Source organism: Ictalurus punctatus, chromosome 14 (assembly GCF_001660625.3).
Source record: "Ictalurus punctatus breed USDA103 chromosome 14, Coco_2.0, whole genome shotgun sequence".
In the NCBI taxonomy this organism is placed as follows: domain Eukaryota; kingdom Metazoa; phylum Chordata; class Actinopteri; order Siluriformes; family Ictaluridae; genus Ictalurus; species Ictalurus punctatus.
Genome location: NC_030429.2, coordinates 21,442,092 through 21,470,013, shown reverse-complemented (window position 1 = coordinate 21,470,013; position 27,922 = coordinate 21,442,092). Strand labels below are relative to the sequence as shown.

The window sequence follows — 27,922 nt, the reverse complement described above, 5'->3', positions numbered from 1 at the left end:
GTGGACTCTCCTCTTCAGTTCACCCCACAGGTTATCTATGGGATTTAAGTCAGGTGACTGGGATGGTCATGGCAGGTCCTTGATTTTGTGGTCAGTAAATCATTTGTGTGTGGATTTTGATGTATGTTTTGGATCATTGTCCTGCTGGAAGATCCAACCACGGCCCATTTGAAGCTTTCTGGCAAAGGCAGTCCGGTTTTCATTTAATATCTGTTGATATTTGTCCATGATGATATGTATCTTAACAAAATGTCCAGGTCCTCTGGCAGAAAAACAGCCCCAAAACATTAAAGATCCACCACCATATTTAACCATGGCCATGAGGTACTTTTCCATATGGCTACCTCTCTGTGTGCGCCAAAACCACCTCTGGTGTTTTTGCCAAAAAGCTCTATTTTGGTTTCATCTGACCATCGAACCCGATCCCATTTGAAGTGCCAGTAGTGTCTGGCAAACTGAAGATGCTTGAGTTTGTTTTTGGATGAGAGTAGAGGCTTTTTTCTTAAAACTCTTCCAAACACCTTGTGGTGATGTCGGTGACTTCAGATTGTAGTTTTGGAGACTTTCTGACCCTAAGATGCAACTAACTTCTACAATTCTCCAGCTGTGATCCTTGGAGATTTTCTGGCCACTCGAACCATCCTCTTCACAGTGCGTTTAGACGATATAGACACACATTCAATTCCAGGTTGATTCATAACATTTCCAGTTGACTGGAACTTCTTAATTATTGCCCTGATGGTGGAAATGGACATTTTCAATGCTTGTGCTATTCCCTTATAGCCACTTCCCATTTTGTGAAGCTCAACAACCTTTTGCGGCACATCACAGCTATAGTCCTTGGTCTTACCCATCATTATGAATGACTAAGGGAATTTGGCCTATGCATTACTCCTGTGAAACAGGAAGTCATAGTAGAACAATTTCCTGTTCCTAGTCACCCAGGTGTACCAAAAAATGTCAAATATTAACGGGAATATACTTCAAATATTTTTCTCATATGAATTCATAGTGGTGCCAATAATTGATGCACACCTATATTTAACAAAGTTTTTTTTTTTTTGATAAACCTGTGTTGTATTTGCAATTGTTTGATATCCATGAGAGCAGATCATTTTTGTGAATTTTTTTAACAAAAGATCAAAAGTTTAAACAATAAAGACAATTGTTCACAGCCTTCTTTGCTCATATTTACTGAGGGTGCCAATAACAGTGGAGGGCATGTATATGCTTCCTCCTAGATTCTGCGACCACATGCTTAGGCCACGTCACTGGGCACAGACTAAGCACTCTTCCCTTCCCGCTCACAGGCGCCCACAGATGGTTAGCTTAACGTATGTGCCTCCTGGCTAATTATAAAAATGAAATATCCGTAACTATGAACTAGGACAAGAAAAAATGACTTGTTTGGTATAATCATAAAGTACAATTTTGCAGTAAAATTTTCCTCCAGTCGGTAGTGCATGCTTATGCAGTTGAAATAACAAATACACATATTAAAGGCATAGCAAATGCTTTACTGAATGCCAGCTCAATATTTCAGCCTGCAGGCTTACTCCAGCAGCACACTCTGGCATTTGTGAATGTTCGAACTTCATGTAATCATGGTAGCAACCCGGGTTCATAGTGATCTGACATTAAGTACAAGTAATTGCACCTTATATATACTAATATATCGAATGAATACACCCGAATTGCCTCAGTGTCATTTAAGGCTTTTAACAAAGTTGTACTGGATGTTATTGGAAATTCCCCCACCCCAAGGTTTACCTCCGACCATCCGCTCACACTTTTCATCATCACACATAAACTGCTTTTCTTGCCCATATTTTCCTCACAGACTTCTTGTGGTCCCAGGGCATAACAAATACACAAAGAGTGATTTCAGTATCGAGTACTGCCATCTCGAATGGTTAATATATCTAACCATTAATATAATATTTAAAAACCCTTGCACTCCCACTGGCTAGTGTCACTCTTATTGACAGGGGAAGAGTAATGGCTGTGGCAACACTGGGACCCAATGATCTTTCTTTACACCACAGAATTAAAAAGCTGAGCTTGGCCAAAAAAAGTCAAATCTACTGTAGAATCCTTAAAGGTGCAATAGTTAAATTTTTTCATTTCTTACACGTACAAATAATGGGGATAATTATGTAGAAATGATAAATGTCATGTCACTGCAAACTAGCGACTCCATTTCTCAGAATGCACCGCAAACTACAAGCATGGCCAATGACAACGTCCAAAGCTACACACAGACATGTCACCTTCTCCTGAGGACTAATCAGACACACCTGTTCCTGATTACACTCTCAATCACACCACACATAAAAGAGACTACTCATTCACTAACTCTTCGTGAAGTATTACATTCAGTTGTCATTTGTCTCTGTTGTTTACCAAGCCTTGATTTCATGTTGGTATTGTGGTTTTGAGTTTGTTTACTCTATCGACCTTGCTTCTCTGCCTTGCCTGTTTTGTACTGTTTGCTTGATTGTGTGACCCTTGACTGTTTTATGTTTGGATTTCTGGCTATACCTTTGGATTTGTTTGCTGATTAAACTGCTATACCTGCAATTGCTTCCGTCTCATCCTCCATTACATGACAGAATACTTCGCCTTAACATGGAAGCAGCAGGAGAGCGAGGAGAACATCACACCAGCTTAACACGGCATGTCTGGCCAGAATTTGAGTCAGTCCAGGTTCCCCTAGTGGACTGACATAGACCTCCTGGACCCGAATTATAGCTTGTTCGACTACTTGAGGCAGTTCCTGTTCCACTGCCACAGTTTTTAAGCCTGTCAAACCCCAAGCCTGACAAGAGGCAGTGGCTTGGTTTCATGGTGTCCTGGTTCTATGGCACGGTCCTCCAGTGGGCGGAGGATCTGGCTAGTACGGGGTCCAGGGCACTCAACAATGTAATTCAGTTTGCAGAACTGTTTATAAAGGAGTTTGGGACTACAGGGCAGAACTGGAACCTGGATTAACTTTTTACGGGGAGTCAGTGTGACTAGCAAGCCTGATCTGCAGTTTGTTGTGGATAAAAAATGTCATAAAATAAGCATAAGGGAGCCCTAGCATCCAGCAAAGGGGAGAAGAAGAAAAGACGGGCACCTAGACACATAGAAGCGGGATTAGGCGGACATTGACAAATTGGAATTACACTTTAAAGATCTTTAAGAGCAGTAATAGTCAAAAAAGTCAAAAAGAGGTATACGAGCTGAGCTGAGGAGGGCTAAAACACACACATACACACACACACCCTCGTTCAGTCAAGGGCGGGCAAGTAGACATAACACACACACACACCATCTCTCTTGCACATACTATTATAACTTTATAAGAATAATAAAAAGGAATATTAAGATATTATAAGGGTAATGTCTTATAATAAAAAGTATATATATATATACTTTTTATAAAAATGCTATTAAGAAGTAGGAAGTACAGTAAACCGGTTTTTCAAGCAGCATATATAATAAGAGATATAGAGTAAATCTGAAAATAAAAACTAGAAATACAGGAAAATATAACTTACTCATGATTCAGATGGTGAAGATTCTCGTCTCGCAAGGAAGGCCTTAATTTTAAGAGAACCATGAAGAGAGCCAGTTATAAGGGTGGCTGGGTCAAACTGCCCCCCCTCGAGATAACGATAAGACCAAGGTCCCTCTAGGTTGTTTAGTCTTGTCCACGTTCTATCCTCTGGGTAATTGAAAAGTGAAGTTTCTGATGCCCTAAGGTAGCTGAAAATTCTGGTTTCTGATGCCCTAAGGTAACTGAAAATTCTGGTTTCTGATCCTCTGAGTAACTAGAAACTCTGGGTTTTTATTTTCTGGGTTATTAGAAATGCCTGGGTTCTGATTTTATGTGTAAATTAAAACCCCTGGTTTCAATTCTATGTGTAAGTGAAATAGCCCTTTTCTGGAACATAAGAGTAAGGTAAATGAGCTCTTTTTTAACCCTATTGGTAGTGAGATCATAGTCTTCTTGAAACATATGGGTTATTTAGTGTGTAAATACAGTATAAATACTGGAGCTTAAGCTCAGGGTATTGGGATCACCTCTGAGAATTCTCATCGGTGTGGATCTCGTGTGGTGGAACGGAACAATAAAGCCACACTTTTTATGACTAGCTCAACAGTGCGGCTTCCATAGCTCAGTGCCAAGCCCTGGGTGCTGAAGGGGGTGACACAAGCATGCAAGACCAAGGGCTGCCGGAAAGAAGCCAAGCTACAGTGTCCAACATGCATTAAACTCTGGATACCAGGATCACATTTCTGCTCTCAGGAATGTTTCAAAAGCACCTTGCTCTATTGTGAACCACAAATGGCTTCACAATAGAGCAAGAGCAGAGCTCCAGTCTGAGATCCACAAGGTAGTCTTCCCTGCAGAGCTCTGGCAGGAGGTCAACGTGGTGACCTCAGCTCCAGAGCTCCAGCCTGAAACCCAAGAGGCAATCTCAACAGCACAGTTCCTGCCAGAGGTCAACTTGGCAACCTCATCTAAAGAGCTCCAGTCTGAGACCCACGAGGTGGTCTCCCCTGCAGAGCTCCAGCTGGAGGTCAACATGGCGACTTCATCTCCAGAGCTCCAGTCTGAGACCCACAAGGTGGTCTCCCCTGCAGAGCTCCAGCTGGAGGTCAATGTGGCGACCTCATCTCCAGAGCTCCAGCCAGAGGTCAACATGGCGACCTCAACCCTAGAGATCTAGCCTGAGACCCAAGAGGCAGTCTCACCTGCAGAGTTCAACAAGGTGACCTCATCTCCAGAGCTACAGGCTGAGACCCACAAAACGGTCTGACCCGCTGAGTTCCAGTCGGAGGTCAACGTGGTGACCTCCCCCAAAAGCTCCAGCCTGAGACCCGAGAAGTGGCCTTCTCTACAAAGCCCCAGTTGTAAGTCAACCTGGCGACCTCCTCCGCAGAGCTGCAGCATGAGACCCATGAGGTGGTCTCATTTCCAGAACTCCAGCATGAGGTCAACAAGGCGACCTCCCAGGTCGACTTCCAGTTGAAGGCAGACAAGATGGCCTCCTAAGCCATGTTCCTGTCTGAGGTCGACGAGATGGCCTCCCAAGTCAAGTTCCGGCTAGAGGTTGACGAGATGACCTCCTACACCAAGTTCCAGTCTGAGGTCGAAGAGATGGCCTCCCAAACCCTGTTCCTGGCTGAGGGCAACGAGACAACCTCCCAAGCCAGGAACCTGTCTGAGGTAGACGTCACGACCAACAACGTTATGCTCATGCCTGAGACTGACAACACAGCCAACCAAGCTCTGCGTACACCTGAGGTGGACGTCATGACCAACCAAGCTCTGCTTTCACCTGAGTCTGCTGACACAGCCAACCAAGCTCAGCCCGCAGAGTTGACTGAGAACAATGCTCAGCCTCCCTGCTCAACTGAGGATGATGCTCAGCATTCTTATCCAGCTGAGGATGCCGCTCAGCCTCCGCGTTTAGCAGAGGACATTTCTCCGACTCCCGTTGCGACGAAATGCTCCGCTTTGCTTCCCTACTCTGCCATGAACGTCATTATGTCAGGCTTCTCTACAGACGAAGCTCCGCTTTCCCATGCCACCGAGGACATTGCTCTGCCATCCTGCTCCACTGAAGACATCGTTCTGCCTCCTTGCTCCATGGAGGACATCGATCCACACTCAAGAAAGGCTGACGAGATGGCCCACCAAGTCAAGCCCCTGTCTAAAGCTGACTACACAACTTATCTAGCCTGAGTCTTGCCTAACAACTGCGGCAAACCGGGCCCAGCCTCAAGTCCGCTCCTCGGCAAACCTGCTGCTTGTTAGACAAAGACTGCCTCGGAACCTGAGGGGCTGTGTGAACATTTTTCCCAGAGTGCCAGGACCGCTGGGGGAGGGAGTGTTTTCTGGTACTTTGGGAGAAGCGCCCTTGGATGGGTGGCGGCCTTGATTTTGTGGTGTTATTCTGGTTTTGACTTTGTTTATTCAATCGACCTTGTTTCTCTGCCTTGCCTGTTTTTGTACGGTTTGCCTGATCATGTAACCCTTGCTTGTTTTGTGTTTTGATTTCTGGCTATACATTTGGATTTGTTTGCTGATTAAACTGCCATACCTGCAGTTGCTTCCGCCTCATCCTCCATTACATGACAATAAGTAATAATAATAGCTTAAGCCATTTTCAAAGAAAAAGTATATGTTGTAACTGATTTTTTAAAGTCCAGAATGTGGGTTTGTATTTGGATTGGCCTCTTGTCAGTCATCTTATAGAAACACCCCTAACGCCCCTTCACATCCTCTTTAATCATTATGAGAATTTTGCATGTTTATATGTAATGAGTTGTAACTTAACATTCAAGTAGTTGAATGTCTGTGTGTGATTTAAAGTGATGCTATGATAGCCCTTGCTAAAGATAGTGCTATAGTTAGCATGCTATAGTTAGCATGCTAACTTTTGTGGAACCACCACAAAGTTGTGGGGCAGAGCTTTCTGTGCATGGGTGGAAATTGGAGTGGGCTCAGTGAGTAAACAGTCCTTCAAATTTTGTTCGGCTCCACCCATTTAACCCATTTGAAACTTTCATCCATCCAGTTTCCATAGTGCTTATCCTACACAGGGTCACGGGGAGCCTGGAGCCTGCACAAGGCAAGGTACACCCTGGATGGGGTGCCAACCCATTGCAGGGCACAATCGCACACACACTCACACACTATGGACAATTTAGAGATGCCAATCAGCCTACAACGCATGTCTTTGGACTGGGGGAGGAAACCGGAGTACCCAGAGGAAACCCAAGAAGCACGGGAAGAACATGCAAGCTCCACATATACAGGGCGGAGGCAGGTCCCCCAACCTCGGAGGTGCAAGACAAACATGCCCCATTAGAAACCTATTTCTCACAAATCTTACCTAATACACTATCAAGGGACCTTTAGTTGTCCTTCTAGAGGAAGGCTTAAAGGTTCCAGAAAGAATTCTATATCACAAAAAGGTTGAGCATTTTAGGAAACTAACCATCCATAGAACTGCAGAACCTCCTTTGCAGAACCCATTTTCTCATAGTGTGGTGCAGTTGAACAAAAAAAAGCAGAGAAACGAAACACTGTGAGTGCGATTAGTGTCATTTCTTTTCTGTGCTACTTTGCTCAGAATTCAACAGGCTCAATCAGTGCTGATGAATCTAGTGCCAATGGTGCAGGACAGGCTACAGAAAATGTGCATGGCTTTCAGTCACCAGTGCTAGTTGGCCTGCTGGGACTTTATACTGCAAGCATGTTGTGCAGCTTTTTCTGTAACCTTTTGGCTGACATTCCACCTCTGTTTCCACCTCTCTCAGCTTCCCTCTTTCCATCTTCCCTCAGCAAACAGGCAGAAAAGAAGCCCTTCAGACACTTAGCTCTCATACCTCGACCTCAGATGGATGCTGGCAGGTAAACTGACAGTGATATGTGTTGCCACTGACAAATATTTGCCAGAATATTACCACCCACAACCATTCAACATCAGGTTTGCTTGGCCCTAATCCTGTAACCAGCCAAGCTGGCCACAGTCAGAGGAACAGTGTCCCTCTGATCTTGGTGTCTGGGGTGAGGGGTTTGGGTTGTAGCTCAGGCCAGGACCTCACACACTCACCCAACCCTAGCGTGGGGAGAGCAAACAAAGCTTAGCATGAGAGCACACAGTCACCATTCAGCACTGAGAACGGCAAGTAAACTGTGAGGACCACACAAAAGCACACTGCTGCTCTATAGTAAAGTTAGGATAGGAAAGCTTAGCATTCAAAGCTTACCAACAAAGATCATGGCTGCTTACACTGTAGCTGGTATTATAGCAAGTTTATACAGGCTTTATATATACTCTTAGGCTTGGCCCAACTATATTTCCCTCACTGTTTCTCATATGGACGATACTTCACTTGCTTATCCTCAAGTGTAGGGTTTATTTCAGTCTTGCAAACAGATCAAGTCACTCCCCATGTGTGGCATTAAGCCAATAAACTCATAGCACCCCATGGTGGGTCCAGGCATGAATTTCTCACTCTTGTATCCAAGTATCCAAGCAATCCATCGTTAAGAAATAAACCACAGACACTAATTAACATCCACTAAGTAATCCATAGATACTAAAATGATGTCCATGGAGTAATCCATAGATACTAAACAATCCATAGATATTGAATAATAACCATTCAGTAACTCAAAAATACTAAATAATATTCATGTATTAATTCATAGATAATAAATAATAACCACTGAGCAATCCACAGATACTAAATAATCCATAGATGCTAAATAATATCTATAGAGGAAATAAATAATACTAAATATACTAAATTGATAAAAACATACTAAATAATAATCTGTAGGATGAATAAACCAGAGTTAAGGATGTTAGCCAATTCCATTCTTCCATTACATTAAAAAGAGCAGCTGCTTAGTATTCTTACCCAGCCGACTTCCCTTTACATGGTGGTATATGGAGCTGTTATTACCAAGAGTTAACCTACGGCTCAACACAAGAGAATAAGAAGATAAGGTCGTCTGTAACTGGCAGTCCGCTATAACTTGCACAACTCTCACAGCATGCTGTGAATTCAGAGCATTATACCATTCATTTCAAAATACTTCCACATTAAATATTTAATGAACTGGCTACAAGGGTACAATGTATTAACTATTTAAAAGTCGTCAAGTCAAACAGAGACAGAGGGAGACAAAACACATGGACAACATACACTCACTGAGAACTTTATTAAGAACACCTGTACACCTACTTATTCATGCAGTTATCTAATCAGCCAATCATTTGGCAGGAGTGCAATGCATAAAATCGTGCAGATATGGGCGAGAGGCTTCGGGTAATGCTCACATCAAACATCAGACTAGGGAAAAATGTGATCTCAGTGATCATGATTCTGTGGAATGGTCAGACTGGTTTGAGCTGACAGAAAGGCTACAGTAACTCAGATATAACCACTCTGTATAACTGTGGTAAGCAGAAACGCATCTCAGAATGCACAACATATCGAACCTTTACGACGATGGGCTACAACAGAAGAAGGCCATGTTGGGTTCCACTTCTGTCAGCTAAGAACAGAAAGCTGAGGCTGCAGTGGGCACAAGCTCACCAAAACCGGACAGTTGAAGACTAGAAAAACCTAGCCTGGTTGAAAGAATCTCGATTTCTGCTGACCGCACATAGATGGTAGAGTCAGAATTTGGCACCAACAGCATGAATCCATGGACCCAACCTGCCTTGTGTCAACAGTCCAAACTGGTGGAGGTAGTGTGATTGTGTGTGAGATGTTTTCTTGGCACACTTTGGGCCCGGTTAATACCAAACAATCATCTCTTGGATGCTACAGCCTATTTGAGTACTGTTGCTGACCATGTGCATCCTTTCAAGCCCACAATTGACCCATCTTCTAATGCCTACTTCCAGCATGATAATGAAAGTGCACCTGAAAAATCTACAGGAATTGCGTGATGCAATCATGTCAACATGGACCCGAATCTCAAAGGATTGTTTCCAACATCTTGTGGAATCCATGCCACGAAAAACTGTTTTGAGAGCAAAAGTATGCTCTACCCGGTATTAGTATAGTGTTCCTAATAAAGTGTTTGGCGAGTGTACACTAAGAATACACCAAGATGTTCCTTACTGAACATCACATGCTCATTGCTGATGTCTATAGCACATCGGTCTGAGCAACCACAGAAAATAATGTTTACAGTAAGTGATAACATGAGAATTAAAATAAATCTACTGATGTTTTTAGATATTTTAGACATGCTGTCAAATTTTCATGGCTTTAATATGGCTTTATAATTTTTGGTTTTGCTGTCATGTTGTTTTGTTGTTTTTTTTTTTAAATTTGCTGTTATTTTTCTTGTTTTGCTGACGTGTTTAAGGTTTTGTTGTCAAGTTTCTGAACTGTTGTGTGTTGTGTGTATTTTTGCCACCATTCATTCACTGGGCTGTGGATGTAAAACAGTCAAACACACTCACTAATTTCACAGCTGTGCACGTGCCCGACTTTGTAATTATCGAGTATAAGTTTTATTCCAGTCTTACAACACTAATTACTTGGAGGACGGCCCCGTGACAAATGAGCAGCAGAGATCAATCTTAAGAGTCTCAATAATCTCAGATGGTTCTCCAGAGATCTAAAGCACTGCCTCCAAAAGCCAGCAGCTGGAGAACATGTGGCCCAAACCTCCATTCAGCATGTTGCTCAAGACAGACAGGCCTTACACACACACACTGCAAAACTGTTCTTTTTCATTACGTTATAAAAAAAATCTGAAAGGAGCAACATTTCTCAATGGTTGCTTTCCAGTCTGCTAAAATCGGGCTAATTTTCAGCCACATGTTTGGAAACACGACACCGGACAAGATCAGATCAAAGCCAGGCCTTATGATCTTGCTGATTACAGCTCGAGTGACTTCTCCTTCTTTGAGGTTGCTTTCCTACATCTTGCAAACAAAGCCTAACCGGCAAATGATGGATAAAAAGTCTACACACACCGATGAAATTGCAGGGTTTTGTGATGTAAAAAAAATAAACAAAGAGACCAAGATCAGATCTTTTTGCACCATTAATGTGATAAAGCAACCAACAAACGTTCAGTGAAAAACAACTTACCAACCTACCAAATTAGCGCATTTATTTGGTAAATTTATTCCACTCTATCTTGCAAAAATGTTTCCAGATTTATCAAATTGTTTGGGGATCTTCTGTACACAGCCCTCTTCAAGTCATTCCACAGGGTTTTGATAGGATTGAGATCTGGGTTCTCATTGGTCCATTCCAAAACTTTGATCTTCTTATTCTTTTATTCCTTTGTTGACTTGTATTTGTTGACTTGAGGCCTGCAGGTTTTGTGCCAAAACTAGACTGGAATTTGGAGTTATCGTGACTAGAGCCACAGTCCCACCTGAAGTGAAGCAGCCCCACAACTTGATGCTGCCACCACCATGCTTCACTGTGGGTATGTTGTTCATTGGATGATAAACAGTTTTGTTTTTGTGCCAAAACTATCTTTAAGCCCAAAACATCATGCCATAACACAGTTTGTCCCATGGTTTGTGCTGTTTTTTTTAGGTAGGTCTGTCTAGGTCTAGTTATTCTACTTCATACCCCAGACATGCGAAGAATGCAAGAAATTATTGTAGGGCATGACCAGTACTTCCCAGATATTACTATAGCACCTTTAATGCTGCCGTAAGGCTCTTGGAAGCCTCCATTTGTCCCTCCTGTTTTGGAAGGAAGTCCTGTTCTTGGTAATGCCACTGTAGTGCCCCATTTTATCCACTTGTTAAGGATGGCCTTCACAATGTTCCATTGTACATCTAATATTTGAAGATTCTTCCTGATCAATACTTAATGAGATCCCACACATGCTTTGTAAGCTCTTTGCAGACCATGGCTTCGGATGAAACTAAGAAGATGCCAGGAAATCCTACACAAACAGCTGTTATTTATTTGGGGTTAATTAGCATTACTTCATTGATGGGGGCAGTGGTGGCTTGGTATTTAAAGTTCTGGGTTACTGATCAGAAGGTCGGGGGTTCAAGCACCAGCACTGCCAAGCTGCCACTGTTGGGCCCTTGAGCAAGGGCCTTAACCCTCTCTGCTCCAGGGGCGGTGTATCATCGCTGACCCTGCGCTCTGACCCCAACCTCCTGACATCCTGGGGTATGTGAAGAAAATAATTTCACTGTGCTGTAATGTATATGTGATCAATAAAGACTATTATCATTGATGACAGGTATATAATAATAACATGAGTTTAATTGAGATTGGGCTCATTTTGAGCACAGTCACATGCCCCATTATAAAAGGGTGTGCACACTTCCTTGTACGCGTTTTTCTTTTTCTTTCCATAGAACATTTTGTTTGTTTTTCACTTCAATTTTCTTGGTTGCTATAATCACATTAAAGGTGGGGGGGAAAAAATCTGATATGATTTATGTTGAGTTGTTTTGGGAAGGGGGAGGGGTTACATCACAAAACCCTGCTATTTTAACAGGTGTATGTAGACTTTTTTTAATATCCACAGTATACTCACACATATGTAAACAAGGAGCAAACTGAGCTCCAGAAAAGTCTAATAAATGGTAACTTAAAATGTTACGAATGCATCTGCTAGAGATGCTTTTCTGCAGAAAGAAAAAAAAAGAATAATCAAATGACACTTGTATGTATTTTTGCCTAGTAAGCAGTTAGCACAAGAAACATAAAACACTGGATATGTGGGCGAGCGAAACGAGATAAACATGTGACAGACGTGTTACTCCTGATTTTACAGCGCTTGCATAAGCCTTTGTGTGAATGTGAAATGTTAATCTCTAATTTAGTACGGCAGACACTGTTCTCAATTATGGCTTTAATGATGTCACGTAGCCAGCCCTAATGGATAAAGACAAGAAGAGCAGTCAGTAAAAAAGACCAGGCGTAACAGCTGTGTAGCTTCCTTTGAGAATTTAATTCTCCGTTAATAAGGGGGATAAATCTAGGTAAGGGTATGGAGAAGGGTTTTACATATACACATGGAGATAATGCTAGATCAGTGTATGAGCGAGGACATTGAGACCGGTGAAAGACATGAGCCCAGTGATGATACCAAGAACCAAATCTAAGAGCTAGAGGTTATATTAATCAGCATGACCAAGACCAAAACGGAGACAGGAAGCCTGGAACCTAAATTTGGAACGATGACTGGTCCATGATCCAATTATCCAAGAAAGAGCAGACTGAAATGATGTCATTAAAAGGTCAGAGTCATTATATCACAAACGTGGTCCAGGTTCATAAGTCATTAGCGACTGCTATATGTATAGAAAAAAAACCCCAGTTGACCCAAGATCAAACAGGAGGAGTTAGTGGAGAACGTGTGTGGTGTAATCTGGGTCAAAAATGCATCAGAGATAATTAAAGGACCCCTTACTGTATCCTCCAGTGCAGACATTCATCATGACCTCACACCTCACTATAAGAAAGTGTCAAATATGGAATTGTCATGCTGATATCGTGTGGTCATTGTGTGACTTAAGGCTGGTTCTGAAATGATGCAAATTCAACTGGGCCATTCCAAAATCATCTTCATTTAAATCCATTCCTTTGTTGACTTGGATTTGTATTTTGGGTCATTATCGTGCTGGAAGGTGAAGTTTTTCTTCATCTGCATCTTTCAAAAAGTGGCCTGCAGGTTTTGTGCCCAAGTAGATTGGTATTTGGAGCCATCCATGATTCTCTCTATTTTGACTAGAGCCACAGTTCCAACAGACGAGAAGCAGGCACACAACTTGATGCTGCCACCACCATGCTTCACTGTGGGTATGGTGTTTTTTGGGTGATAAGTCGTTTTGTTTTTGTGCCAAACATATCTTTAAGAGCAAAAGGTTCTACCTTGGTCTCATTGGACCATAACACAGTCTGGTCCATGGTTTAGAGTGATTAGCGGGGCCCGATTGTGGGATATTTATTTATTTATTTATTTATTTATTTATTTATTTTTTCCAGTGAGAAAGTGTTTCTGTCTAGCCACTGTACCCCATAGCCCAGACATGTGAACAATACAAAAGATATTTGTATGGAGTGACTGGTACTTGCTAGATATTCCTGCAGCTGCATGCTGCTGTAGGTCTCTTGGAAGCCTCCTGATAAGTTTTCTTCTCGTCCTTTTGTCTATTTTGGAGGGAACAACATGTCACTGTGGTGCCCATTTCCTCTGCCTTTTAATGATGGCCTTCAGGATGTTCCTTGGTACATCTAATGCTTTGAAAATTCTTGGAGGTCATTATGTGACTCAAAGGTGGTTCTGCCATGATGAACATTCACACATCTGCATTGTTACACTGAGTAGGGTCTTAAAGGTAAGCGCAGCTCATAGAGCAGGGATGGACAAACCGATCACATGCGTGAGTTATTCGTTTTTTTTTTTTTCATATTATTTTAAAGTTGACTGGCTGACAGGGAAGTTGTGCAAATCTACAATGCTAGGTGTCTAGCAGACCGCAGTCTGGATGCGCACCCAGCAAAGCACTTTGAACAAAAATAAAATACTACAGTAAAAATGATCAACGAAAAAAATTCCTGTAGTTCAGCGACTCCTTTTTTCTCCTTCTTTGTTTTTTTTTTACAGGTCCTCTGTTGTGAACTGTTTTGCTCAATCGCATGCATTTATGGAAATGATTTAATTATTTACCTTAAGGCAGCTTATCAAGAAAGGAACTAGTTTCACAGACTTTCATCGTTTTTCTATTTCACTTCCCCTCTCTGATCCAATTAGTCACGTGAAAAGAACCCCCCCCCCCCCCCCCCCAAAAAAAAAAAGATGACGAAACAGAATGAAACTGTTTAAAGACAAATGGACAAAGAAGTGTGTGTTTACTCTCCGCTCCAAGTTTAAAATGTTGTGGGATGTTTCATCCAAGGTGCTAGTCAAATGTAGTAACGTTGAGTGCTTCGAATCGAAACATAACTACATCCAAGTGATGTGTCTTACTAACAGAATTAACAGTATATAACTATATATGAATTAATTACTGATGGTTAAGAATGAAAACTGTTGCTGTTGTCACCACTCAGGTTGTCATGTTAGTTGCTTATCTACTCCTTTATACACAAGGAACTTTGTATAACTGGATGGTCACTAATTATATTTGAATACCCCTGGTATCGACTCCTGAAGTCAAACAGCAAGCAAACATACTTCTGGACTTTTCATCTCTGAATTTCATTCATTTCTAAATGCATTCCTGTGTCTTGGTTGTGTTTTGTTAAAAATATCTCAATATTTGTCTGCATGATTATTTGAATACAAGCAAAACGATGACCCCCCCCCCCCCCCTCTTTTAACCAAAACTATGACACTCCTTAAAGAATGTAAAAAAAAAAAAAAAATCCCCATCACCCCTCACAGTCCCGCACAACAATAATTTTCTCGTATTCATGAAAGACCCTTTCCCATCCAAGATAATGCTTTAATCTGACTGGAAACCCAGCATTGCCCTGATGCAGCACTATAATAAGCATCTGGTAAGTGCTGATGTGCAGAGAGATAAGGAAGTGCGATAGAGAAGGGTCCAGCTGCAGCTCCAGCATGGGCATGAAGCACATACTCACACATGAGCATGAAATACAAGGCCACATGTCTATAGTTTTACAGCATGTAGAGTTAAATAACTTAATATCCATGACCATCTGTTTTTGTGGAAAAAATTTGAAAATCCCAATTGGTCCTTTTTCTGGTCAACTTTAATGCCTAGGTAAGTCGTGAGCATCAGCGGTATGGAGTCCATTACGTCACCATTTCATTCATTCTGTCGTGAAACACAACATTTTGGTTTAGTTTTTCATTTCCTGCTCCCTAATGGACATGCTCATGTTACATTTAAGTATCAAAGCAGACATCTATGTCAGTGGTTCCTGAACCTTTCGGGCAAAACATTTGTTACTAACATCATAAAATGGTCAAATGCTACAGTAGTCCTATAGTCCTGTATTATTAAAAATAAAATCTTGCGGTCACAGAAATTTCATGATGTTCATAAGCCTTGACCGAATTATTTATTTTATTATTATTTTTTATAATATAGGACTACTGTAACATTTGAACATTTACAGTGCTGTTTATCCATCTCGATTTCTTCTGTTTTTGTGTATATCTCATACTAAATTGAAACAAAGGCAACCTGAGTAAACACAAAATACAGTTTTTAAGTGATAATGTTATTTATTGTAGCAAAAAAGTTATCCAGTACCAACTGGGCCTGTGTGAAAATTTATTTGCCCCCGTGGTTACTAATTCCCCAGGTCTATGAAACTGCATTCATAATGGGGTTCAGCTGGACGAGACGCAACCAGGCCTGATTACTGTAAACCCTGTTCAATCACATCAACACCTAAATAGAACTTTTTCAACAGCATGAAGTTGGTTAAAAGGTCTTACCCAGTAACACATTATGCCAAAGTTGAATTCCAGAAATGATGAAGAAGAAGGTGATTGAAATACATCAGTCTGGGAAGGGTTACAAAGCTATTTCAAAGGCTCTCGGACTCCAAAGAGCCACAGTGAGAGCCATCATCTCCAAATGGAAAAACTCGGCACAGTAGTGAACCTTCTCAGAAGACAGGTCTTCCAAAGTTCCTCCAAGAGCACAGTGACGACTCATCCAGGAAGTCACAAAAGAGCCAAGGACAACATCAAAGGCCTCTTTTGCATCAATAAAAGTCACTGTTCATGACTCCACTATCAGAAAGACACAGGGCAAAAATGGCATCCATGTAAGAGTGGCAAGGTGAAAACCACTGCTAACACAGAGGAACATTAAGGCTCATCTCAATTTTGCCAAAACACACCTTGATGATCCTGATGAGTTGAAAGTGGAACTGTTTGGAAGATGGGGGTCTCGTTACATATGACATAAACCAAACACAGAATTCCACAAAAAGAACATCATACCTATGATCAAGCATGGTGGAGGGAGTGTGATGGTGTGGGGATGCTTTGCTGCTTCAGGGCCTGGGCAACTTGCAGTAATTGAGGGAAACATGAATTCTGCTCTCTACCAGAAAATCCTAAAGGAGAATGTCCGGTCTTCAGCCCATTAATGAAACTCAAGCACAACTGGATTATGCAGCAAGACAATGATCCAAAGCATAGGAGTAAGTCCTAGTCCTAGAAGTAAGTGAAAGTCTGATCTCCAGTTATCAGAAGCATTTGGTTGCAGTTATTGCTGCTAAAGTTGGCACAACCAGATTTTAAATTTAAAGGGGCAATTAGTGTTTCACATGCGTAATAGGTGTTGGATAACTTTTTTTTGCTAACACCTGGTTAGCGTTCGTACTCAATAACGGTCTAGAATGTTACATAAGTGTATGATTTGAGAGACAACGCGAGTTTGCTTAGCGGAGGAAGATAGACGGGAAATTTGTTGATTTTTATTGCTGAACTCCGCTACTGCTTTTTTCACAGGAGAGTGAAAAAAGACAAAAATAATATGTACCCTATTCATTTAAATGTAGCTTGTCTGAATGTGACTCCCAGTAACAATTTAAAATATTAACACACAAAATCTTCAATATATCTAGTATTAATTTGTAAAATAAATGAATGAAACAAAAGATTATGAGTTTTTCTCACGACCTCATGTAAATCAAGTGACCCCACATGGGGTTGCAACCCCTAGTTCTGGAACCCCTGACCAATGTGATCGGCTGATTTCCCAGTTTTTTTTTTTTGTTTTGATTTTTTATTTACATACTTGTAAATGTTTACATATTTGTAAATAACCAGCAGCATTTTGGTGATGAAGTCAAACCGAATTAGCCGAGAATCGTCTCTTTTGTGTTGGAAAAGCTTGGATCGGTTCAAGATTAGACTGCTTTTAACAGATACCAGGCTAGTGGCTTAAGGAAGATGAGTAAAATCCTCTCACACACACTGTTGGCTGTATAAACATTGGAGGGGCCACATAGACTCACTCCTGCATCAAATTAGGCCTCCACTAATGGAGGAACCCCAGCCTGGGGTTACTCTCCCTGCTGGGACTGCACTCTCGTCTTACAAAGAAAGGCATTTAAACTGATAATTATTGGTCTTCCCTCTGCCGTCTCACTGGTGTTAGCTGTGCAATCACCAGGAGGTGACAATACCAATTATGCAGCTACACAGCTGAGAGCTGTACTGATTATATACAATGTGGAATAAAATAAATAAATAAATAAACAAACAAACAATTAAATAAATAATAACTCCAACCCACTGACAAAAACTAACTTCATCCAGTGACATTAAATTATGGGGTTAGAATTGTTTCATATTTCCAAATAAATATATTACGATCCACAAATAAATTCACAAAAATTCACAAATACATGTAAGAAGTTTCACAAAAATGAATTAAATTCACAAATAAATAAAGATTTGCGAATAAAAATTTTTTGGTTTTCATGTCACAAACACAAACAATACCTGGCATTCATTTGTGAATCGCGTCCTGTGCATTTGTAGATTTTTGCACGTATTTGCGGGGTTTTGAAACATTTCTAGCTCCGAGTGCATACAAATCCACAAATAGTTGGACTCCGCCCACCGTTTACTCAAGCCAATCAGATAACGGCCGAATTGCACTGACCAATCGTAGCACGTTCTCGATCCGACCAATCACATTTTGTTTTAAAATCAGGGCAGGAACGGAGACATACTGCACTGAACTCACATACTATTAAGGCTCTCCAACATGGCCGATCAGGAGGAATGACGACAGGAGAGTGGATCTGGTTCGGCCATGTCGGAGAGTCTTCATAGTATGCGAGTTCAGTGACCTTTCACTGAATGCGGCATATTGAAAATTAGCTTGTAAAATCTCTAACTATGACTATACAGTTAAAGGAGGTAAATATCCATCCATCTTCTATACCGCTTATCCTTTTCAGGGTCACGGGGAAACCTGGAGCCTATTCCAGGGGGCATCGGGCATAAGGCGGGGTACACCCTGGACAGGGTGCCAATCCATCGCAGGGCACACAAACATTCACACACTAGGCTGATTTGGACATGCCAATCAGCCTACCATGCATGTCTTTGGACTGGGGGAGGAAACCAGAGCACCCGGAGGAAACCCCCGCAGCACGGGGAGAACATGCAAACTTCACACGCACAGGGCCACGGTGGGAGTCGAACCCCCCAAACCCGGAGGTGTGAGGCGAACGTGTTAACCACTAAGCCACCATGCGCCCAGGAGGGAAATATACATGAGAAGCCTGGAGACTATCCCAAGGCACAAGGACACACCCTGGATGGGGTGGCAAACTATCAAAACTATTCAAACCCCAAACCCTGGAGGTGCGAGGCAACCGTGCCCCCCACTCTTCAATTCAGTACAATTCAATTACATTTGATTTATATAGCGTTTTAACAATGCACACAAAGCAGCTTTACAGATATCCAGATATTGATATAGATTTGTCCCTACTGAGCAAGCCATGGCAAGACATGGGGGTGTCCGTGTTCTTAACTTTGTAGCTCAAAAAAGTCAAGCAAAAAGTAGATCCTGTGCCTCAGTGAATAATAATCAAGCATAACACTGAAAAACAACCTCTACTATCTTAATCTTTCTTTACAAAATATCTTCCCAAGTATCAGATTCCCACGGCAATAAGCTGAAAACAAGCCCAATGTACAGAAACAAACCAGCCCAAAGAAGGAGAAGGAAAAAAGAGTGAGAGAGGCTAGGAAATGCAAACTAAGACTCAAAGAGTTTGACGAAATGGCTCTACACCCAAGAGAAGTGCAATGACTATGAAACAAGATGCTAAACAAAAGCTTGTGGAGTAGGACTAAGCTGCTTTAGGACATACTGAAAGACAGGCTCCCTCAGGACGGAACGATTGTCATGACTTCCCAGATTGCACTGTTTCAAGCAATAATGGCCAGCAGCAGGGAACACAACCGACGGGCATTTAAAAAGAGGACACAAAAGAAGAATAGTGGGTCATCCAAACTCAATGGAGTTAAATGGATTGTTACTAAACCACTTTCTGTGAACGCCTGCACTTACAATTAATCAAGGAAGAAATAATACTTCAGATAGTATTCTGTATAAAAGTCTGAGTACATGCTCTAAAGACTCTGAGAGACAGAAGAAGAATGGACACTGTGTGACACTGTCTTCTATGTGTTGTGGATGGGGTGGGGGTGGGGGTACTGTGTAACATTTAAGTGTGGCTTCATCCCTGGAGGAGACACAACAAAGTAAAGTGACAGCGGCACGGTGAGTGTAAACTTCACATGTAAACTTCCAAGTGTTTCGTTTGGAGTTTAAAGGGCAGACGGAACGTTCCAGCAAAAAACCTTGAAAAGTTCAAACTAGTGTTTTGGATGGAATTACACAGCTTTTATGGGTTGTGGCGGAACGAGTGTTCACGAGAACGAGTTTTATAAGAGACTGAGTAAAGGGATTTGATGCAACACGCCTCTGATCTCAGACGCCATGCCACACCAGTACAAGCCATTATTACTGTACATGTAATTAGATTTTATTTATCATTTCAAATATCGTATCGCAGTAGTCCTTACATGACTGTTCATAAGCATGTAAAACTGGGCTGTGGGGCTGTATAAAGCATCTAATCCAAGCCTTTTTGTTACTATTTGGCGAATGAAGAGGAAGGTCAATAAATTATACATGTAATGCCATAATATATGCAGTATTTCCTTTCATGACATGTCTTACATTTTTTTAAAAACCTTATTATGCAAAAATAATATATAACGCTTTGCAATTTACCCTGGTTTATCAAACAGCACAGAAAATTGCTCTGTCCTACCTGCCACTTGCTCCCGGTGTTAAAAAAAAAAGAAAAGAAAAAAAAAGAATCTCTCTATGCTTCTGTAAGTATCTCTCTAGAGTTTGCTTCATGGGGGTTGAGTTGAGCTAATGAAGATGTAACGCTCTGCGCTTTCACTCGGAGACTGATGTACCTCTTACAGCATTTACTGCTAATCTGCATGCGGCCAGGCGACTGCTACAGCCAGTGCTATAGTAATGAAGTCTGCTGTAGTGGAGCCTAAGGGACGTTAGTACAATATAATCTATGATACTTACCTCTAGAAAAAGTGAAAAAGACACCCTTGCAGTGAGCGTGCACTTTCTCTGCTTCTATAAAGAGCAAGCCGACTTCCCTGTAAGTACATTTCCACTCCCAGATTTGCTGAGAAATGGATCCTCATTCACTCCGTAACATTCGATCCTATTCGTTTGGAGTAACGAATGAGTAAGTGAGTAAGTAAGTCTGAGAGGGAACGCAGTATTTTTGAGCACGTTCGATTTTCCCCGAGATGGCTCGTGTGAGCCCGTCTGCAACTAGTAACGAGAACACAGATGAAAAACAGGCTGAAAGGAAATCAAATGAATTTGCTGTAATGCGCAGCAGATCCCTGAATCCAGTTCATCATCCCTCTATTTGTGTGGGAAGGTGAGGGCAGAAAACATAAGCGCAGTAATAATACTTTTATTCGAACGGATTTGGAGTGTCATACCCAAACGGTTGTTAAAAACAGCCAAAATAAAAACAAGCACTTCATGATCCCTGGTGGTGCACAGTATAAATCCAGCTGTTCCTCCAGTTCTCTTTGCAGAACAGACAGTTCTCTATGTCTGCTTTCTCCCAACAAATATTTTCTCGCCGTCTTTTTTTTTTCTTTTCCGTTTTCCTTTTTTCCATACAAAACAGTGACAAAGTCACATTTATATTTATTTCCGTGAGGAAGTGGGATTTGGGGATCGGGCACGCTTGTCTGCGATCAAAGATTGTGTAGCTACATCCACCAAACAACTGATCGCAAGCTGTTAAAGTCATGTAGTGTGCACTTGACATTAGTGGAACTACCTGGGTTTTATTCTGATGTCTCCTAAACACCGCTGTCCTATAGAAATGTCCACTTAAATCTGAAGCAACATACAATTACAGTGGGGGAAATAAGTATTGGGCGCGTCAACGTGTATTTCATTAAATATGTTTCCAATGACATGAAATTTTCACCAGACATCAGTATTAACTCAAGAATTCTGGAAATGTAAAGAATTCACGACATTAAAGTATATAAATAAAGTGATGTGTAATAAAGACACCTATCCAGTTCAGAGATGATTCATTCCATTTGCTGTTTTTTTTTGATGCGCTAGTTTGATTAATTCATAAGCCATATGTATGTCAATGGTCCTAAAAGATGCGTCAATCTTAGCCTTGTGTTGTATCTAAAATCGGCGGGAATGCTTATATACGGGGTGTCCCAAAAGTCTCCATGTTTTCCAGGACAATGTCGGTTGTGCCTTCGTCAGCGGATGTTGGTGGACGTCCACTTCTCGGTCGGTCCGCAACACTTCTAGTCTTTTTGGGTTTGTTAATAAGTTTGGCAGTGTCGTGTGATGCGCTCGCCATGTTTCCTGTTAAAGTCCATCGCAACCTTGCGACAGCTTCCTGATCCAGCCGTAAGAACGATCTCAATACGTTCTTCTTTTCTCAAAGGCGTTCTTAAAGATTATATATATATAATATATGTAATATAACATATATAAACATATTACATGAAGTAAATATAAAAAAATTTGGAAGACATTTGACTAAAAAGTGTTAAGTTCATCTATGTATGAAGACTTTTGGACAACCTGTAGTATACACTATGTGACCAAAAGTTTGTGGACACTTGACTGTCATACTCGTATGTGTTCCTTTCCCGACCTTTTGCCACAAAATTGGAAGGACACAATTGTCTAGAATGTCTTTGCATGCTGTAGCATTACAATTTCCCTTCACTGGAACTAAGACGCCCAAACCTGTTCCAGCATGACGATGCCCCTGTGCACAAAGTGAGCGCCATGAAGACATGGTTTGTCAAGGTTGGAGAGGAAGAGCTTGAGTGTCCTGCACAGAGCCCTGACCTCAACCCCACACCTTTGGTATGAACTGGAACCCCGACCGCACCCCAGACCGCCTCACCCCAACATCAGTGATCAACTCACTAATGCTCTTGTGGCTGAATGAGCACAAAATCCACACTCCAAAGTCTAGTGCAAAGCCTTGAAGAAGAGTGGAGGAACTAAATCTGTAATGGCATGGAAAGCACATGTAAGTATGATGATCAGGTGTCCACAAAATGTCTGGCCATATACTGTATGAATTATATAACTGTTTAATCTGATCCACACCAGTTTTTTTTGTTTAGAAAGTCTTTTGCATTCTTTTCATACTTATTTTATCACACTAGCCATGAGGTACCTTAATCAATCTCAGCTCATGAGCCTTCTTATTTTTGCCATTTGAAGTCATTCAATTTATTTATTCTTATTTACCTCTGCCTACTGAAGTTCTCGCTGTCCATTAGGGCTGGACTTTTCCTGATATCCAAAACAGATTTTTTTATGTCTCATGCTAGCCAAGTGAACTCAATTTTATCCGCAGCATGTGTAGATATGGCTTAGAAATGTCCGAGTGCAGCTCATGACAACTTGCCCGCTCGAGCACAGACTGATGTGCTGGATTTACACAAGGGCTTTCTCTTTAGAAACACGAGAGGACTGAGTGCAAACATCTCACATTCGCGCAACCCTCTTTCACTGACCTGGCACAAAACAGACACAAGCACACCCAAACTGTCGGTTTGAACATCACAGCAAATATGAAAGTCAAGCTGCACCAACATCTGTGCAGAAGACTGACAGTGTGTTTTAACACTTTGAAGAGTCTTCCATCTTCTTTTAACACTTCCATTGCACTGAGCAGCAGGATCGCTCCCTAAAGCACTACCACTTCACTTTCATTCCTCCCTTCATCCTCACACGAATGCCCATAGAGAGGAAGAGGGGAAAAAAATACAGGAAGAAGAGGATCTGAGACTCCTTTATGAGCAACACGACAGTACTGAGATTCACCCAGCTCCATACAAAATTATATACATTTTTTAATAAAATCGTGATAAATAAAGGCAGGAGACAAATAAACTGTGCAGGAGAAGGGAATGGTGTCCAAATGAATGATCATCATGTCTCAAAGCCTCGAATGCGAGTGATGTATGTAACTGTGGTTCTATCAACACCGGCTCAGTGTCGGTTCTGAATGATAAAATGTCTCGGAGGTGATCCCGGATGCACAGAACCACAGCTACATGTGTACCCGGTGTTCTATTTCAATCGTCCTAATATAGCCACGTTATATTTACTAAGCTACAGCAAGAACACCTGGAAATCAACGCTCCACTGCCAGTGTAACACAAAGTGTGTGCGACAGGGCCATGCACACACCACCCTGCTTCAGTACTCTGTTCTCCCACCTCTCCTCTCACACCTCTCCTCTCTCACTACACCTCCCCCTGACCCCAAGATTGGTTCATGTCGCCCACAATATCAAAACAGGACTCTTGCATTAAAAAATATGGATTAAAATAAAAATAAAATGTGTTTTTCTAATGGCATAATATATAATCGGACGGTCACTGATGTTACATAGGTTTGGGAGGGAAGTATGGAGAGAGAGAGAAAGGAAAGAAGGAAAGATGGAACAAAGGAAGGAGAGTGAAAAAAGGAGAGAAAAATGAAGTAAGGAAGGAGAGAAATGGGGGAAGGAAGGACCTGGAGAAAGGAAGAAGAGAGAGAAAGAGAGAGAGAGAGAGAGAGAGCGAAAAGGATGAGAGAATGACAGGACGGTGGGAAGGCAGAAGAGAGAGAAAGAGATGAAAGAAGGAAGGCAGGAAGGAAGGAGAGAAATGGGGGAAGGAATGACTGGGAGAAAGGAAGTAGAGAGAGAAAAAAGAAATGGAGGGAAGGTAGGGAAGAGAGAGAGGGAAAGAAAGGAAGGAGTGTGAGAAAGAGAAAGGAATGTTGGAAGGTGGGGGGGAGTGAGACAGACAAAGAGAGAGAGACAGGGAGAGAGAGTGAAAGGGATGAGAGAATGACAGGAAGGTAGGAAGGCAGAAGAGAGAGAACGAGGTGAAAGAAGGAAGGGAGGAGGGAGAAAGAGAGAGAAGAGAGAGAGAGAGAGAGAAAGGAAGGTAGGAATGTGGGAGAAAGAGTGAGACAAACAAAGAGAGAGAGACATCAAGAGAGAGAGAGACAAGGAAGAGAATGATAGGAAGGTAGGAAGGCAGAAGAGAGAGAAAGAGATAAAAGAAGGAAGGGAGGAGGGAGAAAGAGAGAGATGAGAGAGAGGGAAAGGAAAGAAGGAAGGAAGGAGAGAGGAAAGAAAGAAAGAAAGAATGGAGGAGGGACATAGAAAGAAAAGGGAAAGGAAAAAGGGAAAGAAAGAAAGAGAGAATGACCGAACAAACGACAGACAGACAGAAAGAAAGGTGTGTCCTTACCTGCCACGGTGACTCGGGCGGCGCGGCTGATGACGGTGCCCAGGTTGTCGATGGAGGCCACACACTGATACACGCCCTCGTCTGGCTTGTTGTGAACAGAGTGCTCCACGGTGCTGATGAACAGAGAGCCGTCGTGGAGGAGGCGTCTGCGCTCATCTGCCGCCAGGTTCAGGAACGTGCCGTCCTTCTTCCATTCTACCCTCACCGGATACTCGCTCACCACCGAGCAGTTCAACACGGCGGGTAAACCCCGTACAGCGAACACGTCCACCGGCTCCACGGAGAACCGCAGCAGAGTGAATGTCCTCACTGCAGAACACGACAAGACACGTGAAGAAGAGGCTGTGAGAAATAAACCTTAAAGCTCGGAACCAAAAAAAATGGAAGAAAATGTGAAAGAACAGTCATCCATCCATCTTTTCAGGGTCACGGGGAACCTATCCCAGGGAGCATCGGGCACAAGGCGGGGTATACCCTGGACAGGGTGCCAATCCATCACAGGGCACAATCACATTCACACACTCATTCATACACTACGCTCACTTTAGACACGCCAATCAGCCTACCATGCATGTCTTTGGACTGGGGGAGGAAACCGGAGTACCCGGAGGAAACCCCCGCAGCACAGGGAGAACATGCAAACTTGCACGTGCACACACATGGCCCCGGCGGGACTCGAACCCAGGACGTGTGAGGTGAACATGCTAACCACTAAGCCACCACGCACCCCCAAGAACAGTCATCCACAGCTCTAAATCCATCTGAAACACATCTGTAGCTCCTCGTATCAAATGCAGAAATTCTAAACTGCTTTAAATGATAAAGTCAAAGGTCACAGATTTCTGTTGTAAGGTTCACACTCCATATGTTACGCCGGGCTTCCAAATAGATGCATTTCTGTGGGACGCTATACATCAGCGTATAATTACATTAGACTTGTCGCATAATTAAAAGAAAAAAAGGAAGGGGAAAAAAAAACCAGTGTGTTTTTCAGATGATAATCAGGCCAATTATCTGCATCACGGAGTGCCGCAAAAACAATTACAGCGAAACGCTTTCGAACGGAACAAGCAAGCCGTTTTATATTTTCATTAAGAAAACCTCTTTTTCTGGCTCGGGTGAAGCATTCCACAAATAACAGGATCACTATCTTTTCGTTTACTCCTTCGACTTGGTCATCTGACATCTAATTAAAGGAATTTCATTTCTCTACAGGATATTTTTAACTCTTGTTTTTCTCATCAGGGTCTCCCATGCACAGCTGCACCCAAAATTCACAGCAAAAACACTTCAAAGTCTCTTAAAACTTTGACAGAACCCATCAATATGACAGAACAATTCTCGAGCTTTTTCCCCCTTAATGTGCATCATTAAAAGATCTGAGGAAGTCATGAAAACGCCACACACCGCTTGGAATATTTTAACGCACAGCCTTTCGGTACAGAGATCGCTCTCGGATTTAGACGAACTTACACTGCCGATGGGGATTTTCCATTCAAATCCTTTTAAGCCAGGACTAGGCTTGATCTCTGTGTGGAACAGCATACCTAAGCTCTACAAATGTGGAGAAAAAAAAAAAGTGTGCGAGTCTGTGTGGGATCAGGAGAACAAATATCTTAAATTGATCTAGACATGCAAGCTGGGGATTTTCTAACCAGCTTAAATAGAAATGAAAAACAAGCAGGTTCAAGTGCATTCCTCTAAAATCCTCCAGAAACGTTTTCATGCTTGAACAATGATGGGAAGGGTATCATTATTTTTCAATCTGGTATTAGGAAATATGGGGACTCCCACCACAGTGGAGTAAGTCGTGGCGGCGGCGGGGGCGTGGTCGAGCGGCGGTTTGTGAATGGAGGGTGGGGTCAGGAGGATGAGCACCTGGGGGTGATTTACTAACAAGTGCTTTGTGTTTTAGTGAGCGGCGGCGAGGAGATAAAGGGGAAGCGACGAGAGAGGGCGTGCGAGAGAGGTGAGAAGAGAGCCGCACAGTGAGAGCTGACCTGTTTGCGTGTGTTAATAAGTGATGTTGAAAAGTGTATGGGTGGAAAAAACAAGAACATTAATAAAGTAAAAACATCTGCAAGGCCGTCTGCCTTTTCCTCATTCCCATCTAAACTGATGAGTGTCATACTCGTGCATTAGCTTTGAATGACACTTCGCTTTTCCCCATGATTTAACATTTTGGAAATAAAATGCAGTAAACAATTTAATTAGCCGGGAAAATTAACATTTCCATTATTCAGGTTAGAGAATAAACGGGTGTATAATATTACCAACTGTGCAGTCAGGAACTCCTTGCTGGCAGTGGCAATTGCAAAAACTCTGATTTATATATATATATATATATATATATAATAGAAAGAGAGAGAGAGTGAGAGAGAGAGTGTTGAGGTCATACGTTTACATACGCCTTGCAGATTGTGCAAAATGTTAATAATTTAAAATAATAAGAGAGGGATCATAAAAATAGCATTTTGTTGTTTATGAAGTTCTCCCCTGAATAAACTATTTCACATAACAGATGTCTACATAAAGTCTACAAGACACAATAATAACAGAATTTACACAGATGCACCAGTTCAAAAGTTTACACACGCTTGATTCTTAATCCTGTGTGTCGTTACCTGGATGATCAGCGACTGTGTTTATGTTTTGTGATAGTTGTTCATGAGTCACTTGTTTGTCCTGAGCAGTTAAACTACCCCCTGTTCTTCAGAAAAATCCTCCAGGTCCTGCACATTCTTTACTTTTCCAGCCTCTTCTGCATATTTGACCCCTTTCCAACAGCGACTATATGACGTTCAGATCCGTCTTTTCACACCGAGGATGACTGAGGGACTCGTACACGACTATTACGAAATTTCCAAACGTTCACTGATGCTCAAGAAGGCAACACGATACATTAAGATCCAGGGGGGTGTAAACTTTTGAACAGGATGGTCGATGTAAATCTGTTATGATTTTGTTTAAAGATCTTTTTCATTTAGTACTGCCCTTCAGAAGCTACATAAGATACTTACATGTTTCCCAGAAGACAAAATAATAACAATTTACATTTAATCTTTATAAATTGGT

General features: G+C 41.9%; 1 protein-coding gene across 9 annotated transcripts in view; it reads right to left on the bottom strand.

Moving 5' to 3' along the window:
* Positions 1–27,922, bottom strand: part of LOC108275206 (neogenin) — a 136,729-nt gene that overhangs the window by 61,921 nt on the left and 46,886 nt on the right. For all 9 annotated transcript variants that reach the window (XM_017485845.3, XM_017485850.3, XM_017485852.3 and 6 more), the window contains exon 2: positions 24,848–25,156. In XM_017485845.3, coding sequence (XP_017341334.1) covers positions 24,848–25,156 — 309 coding nt within the window. The remainder of the gene's footprint in view (positions 1–24,847; positions 25,157–27,922) is intronic.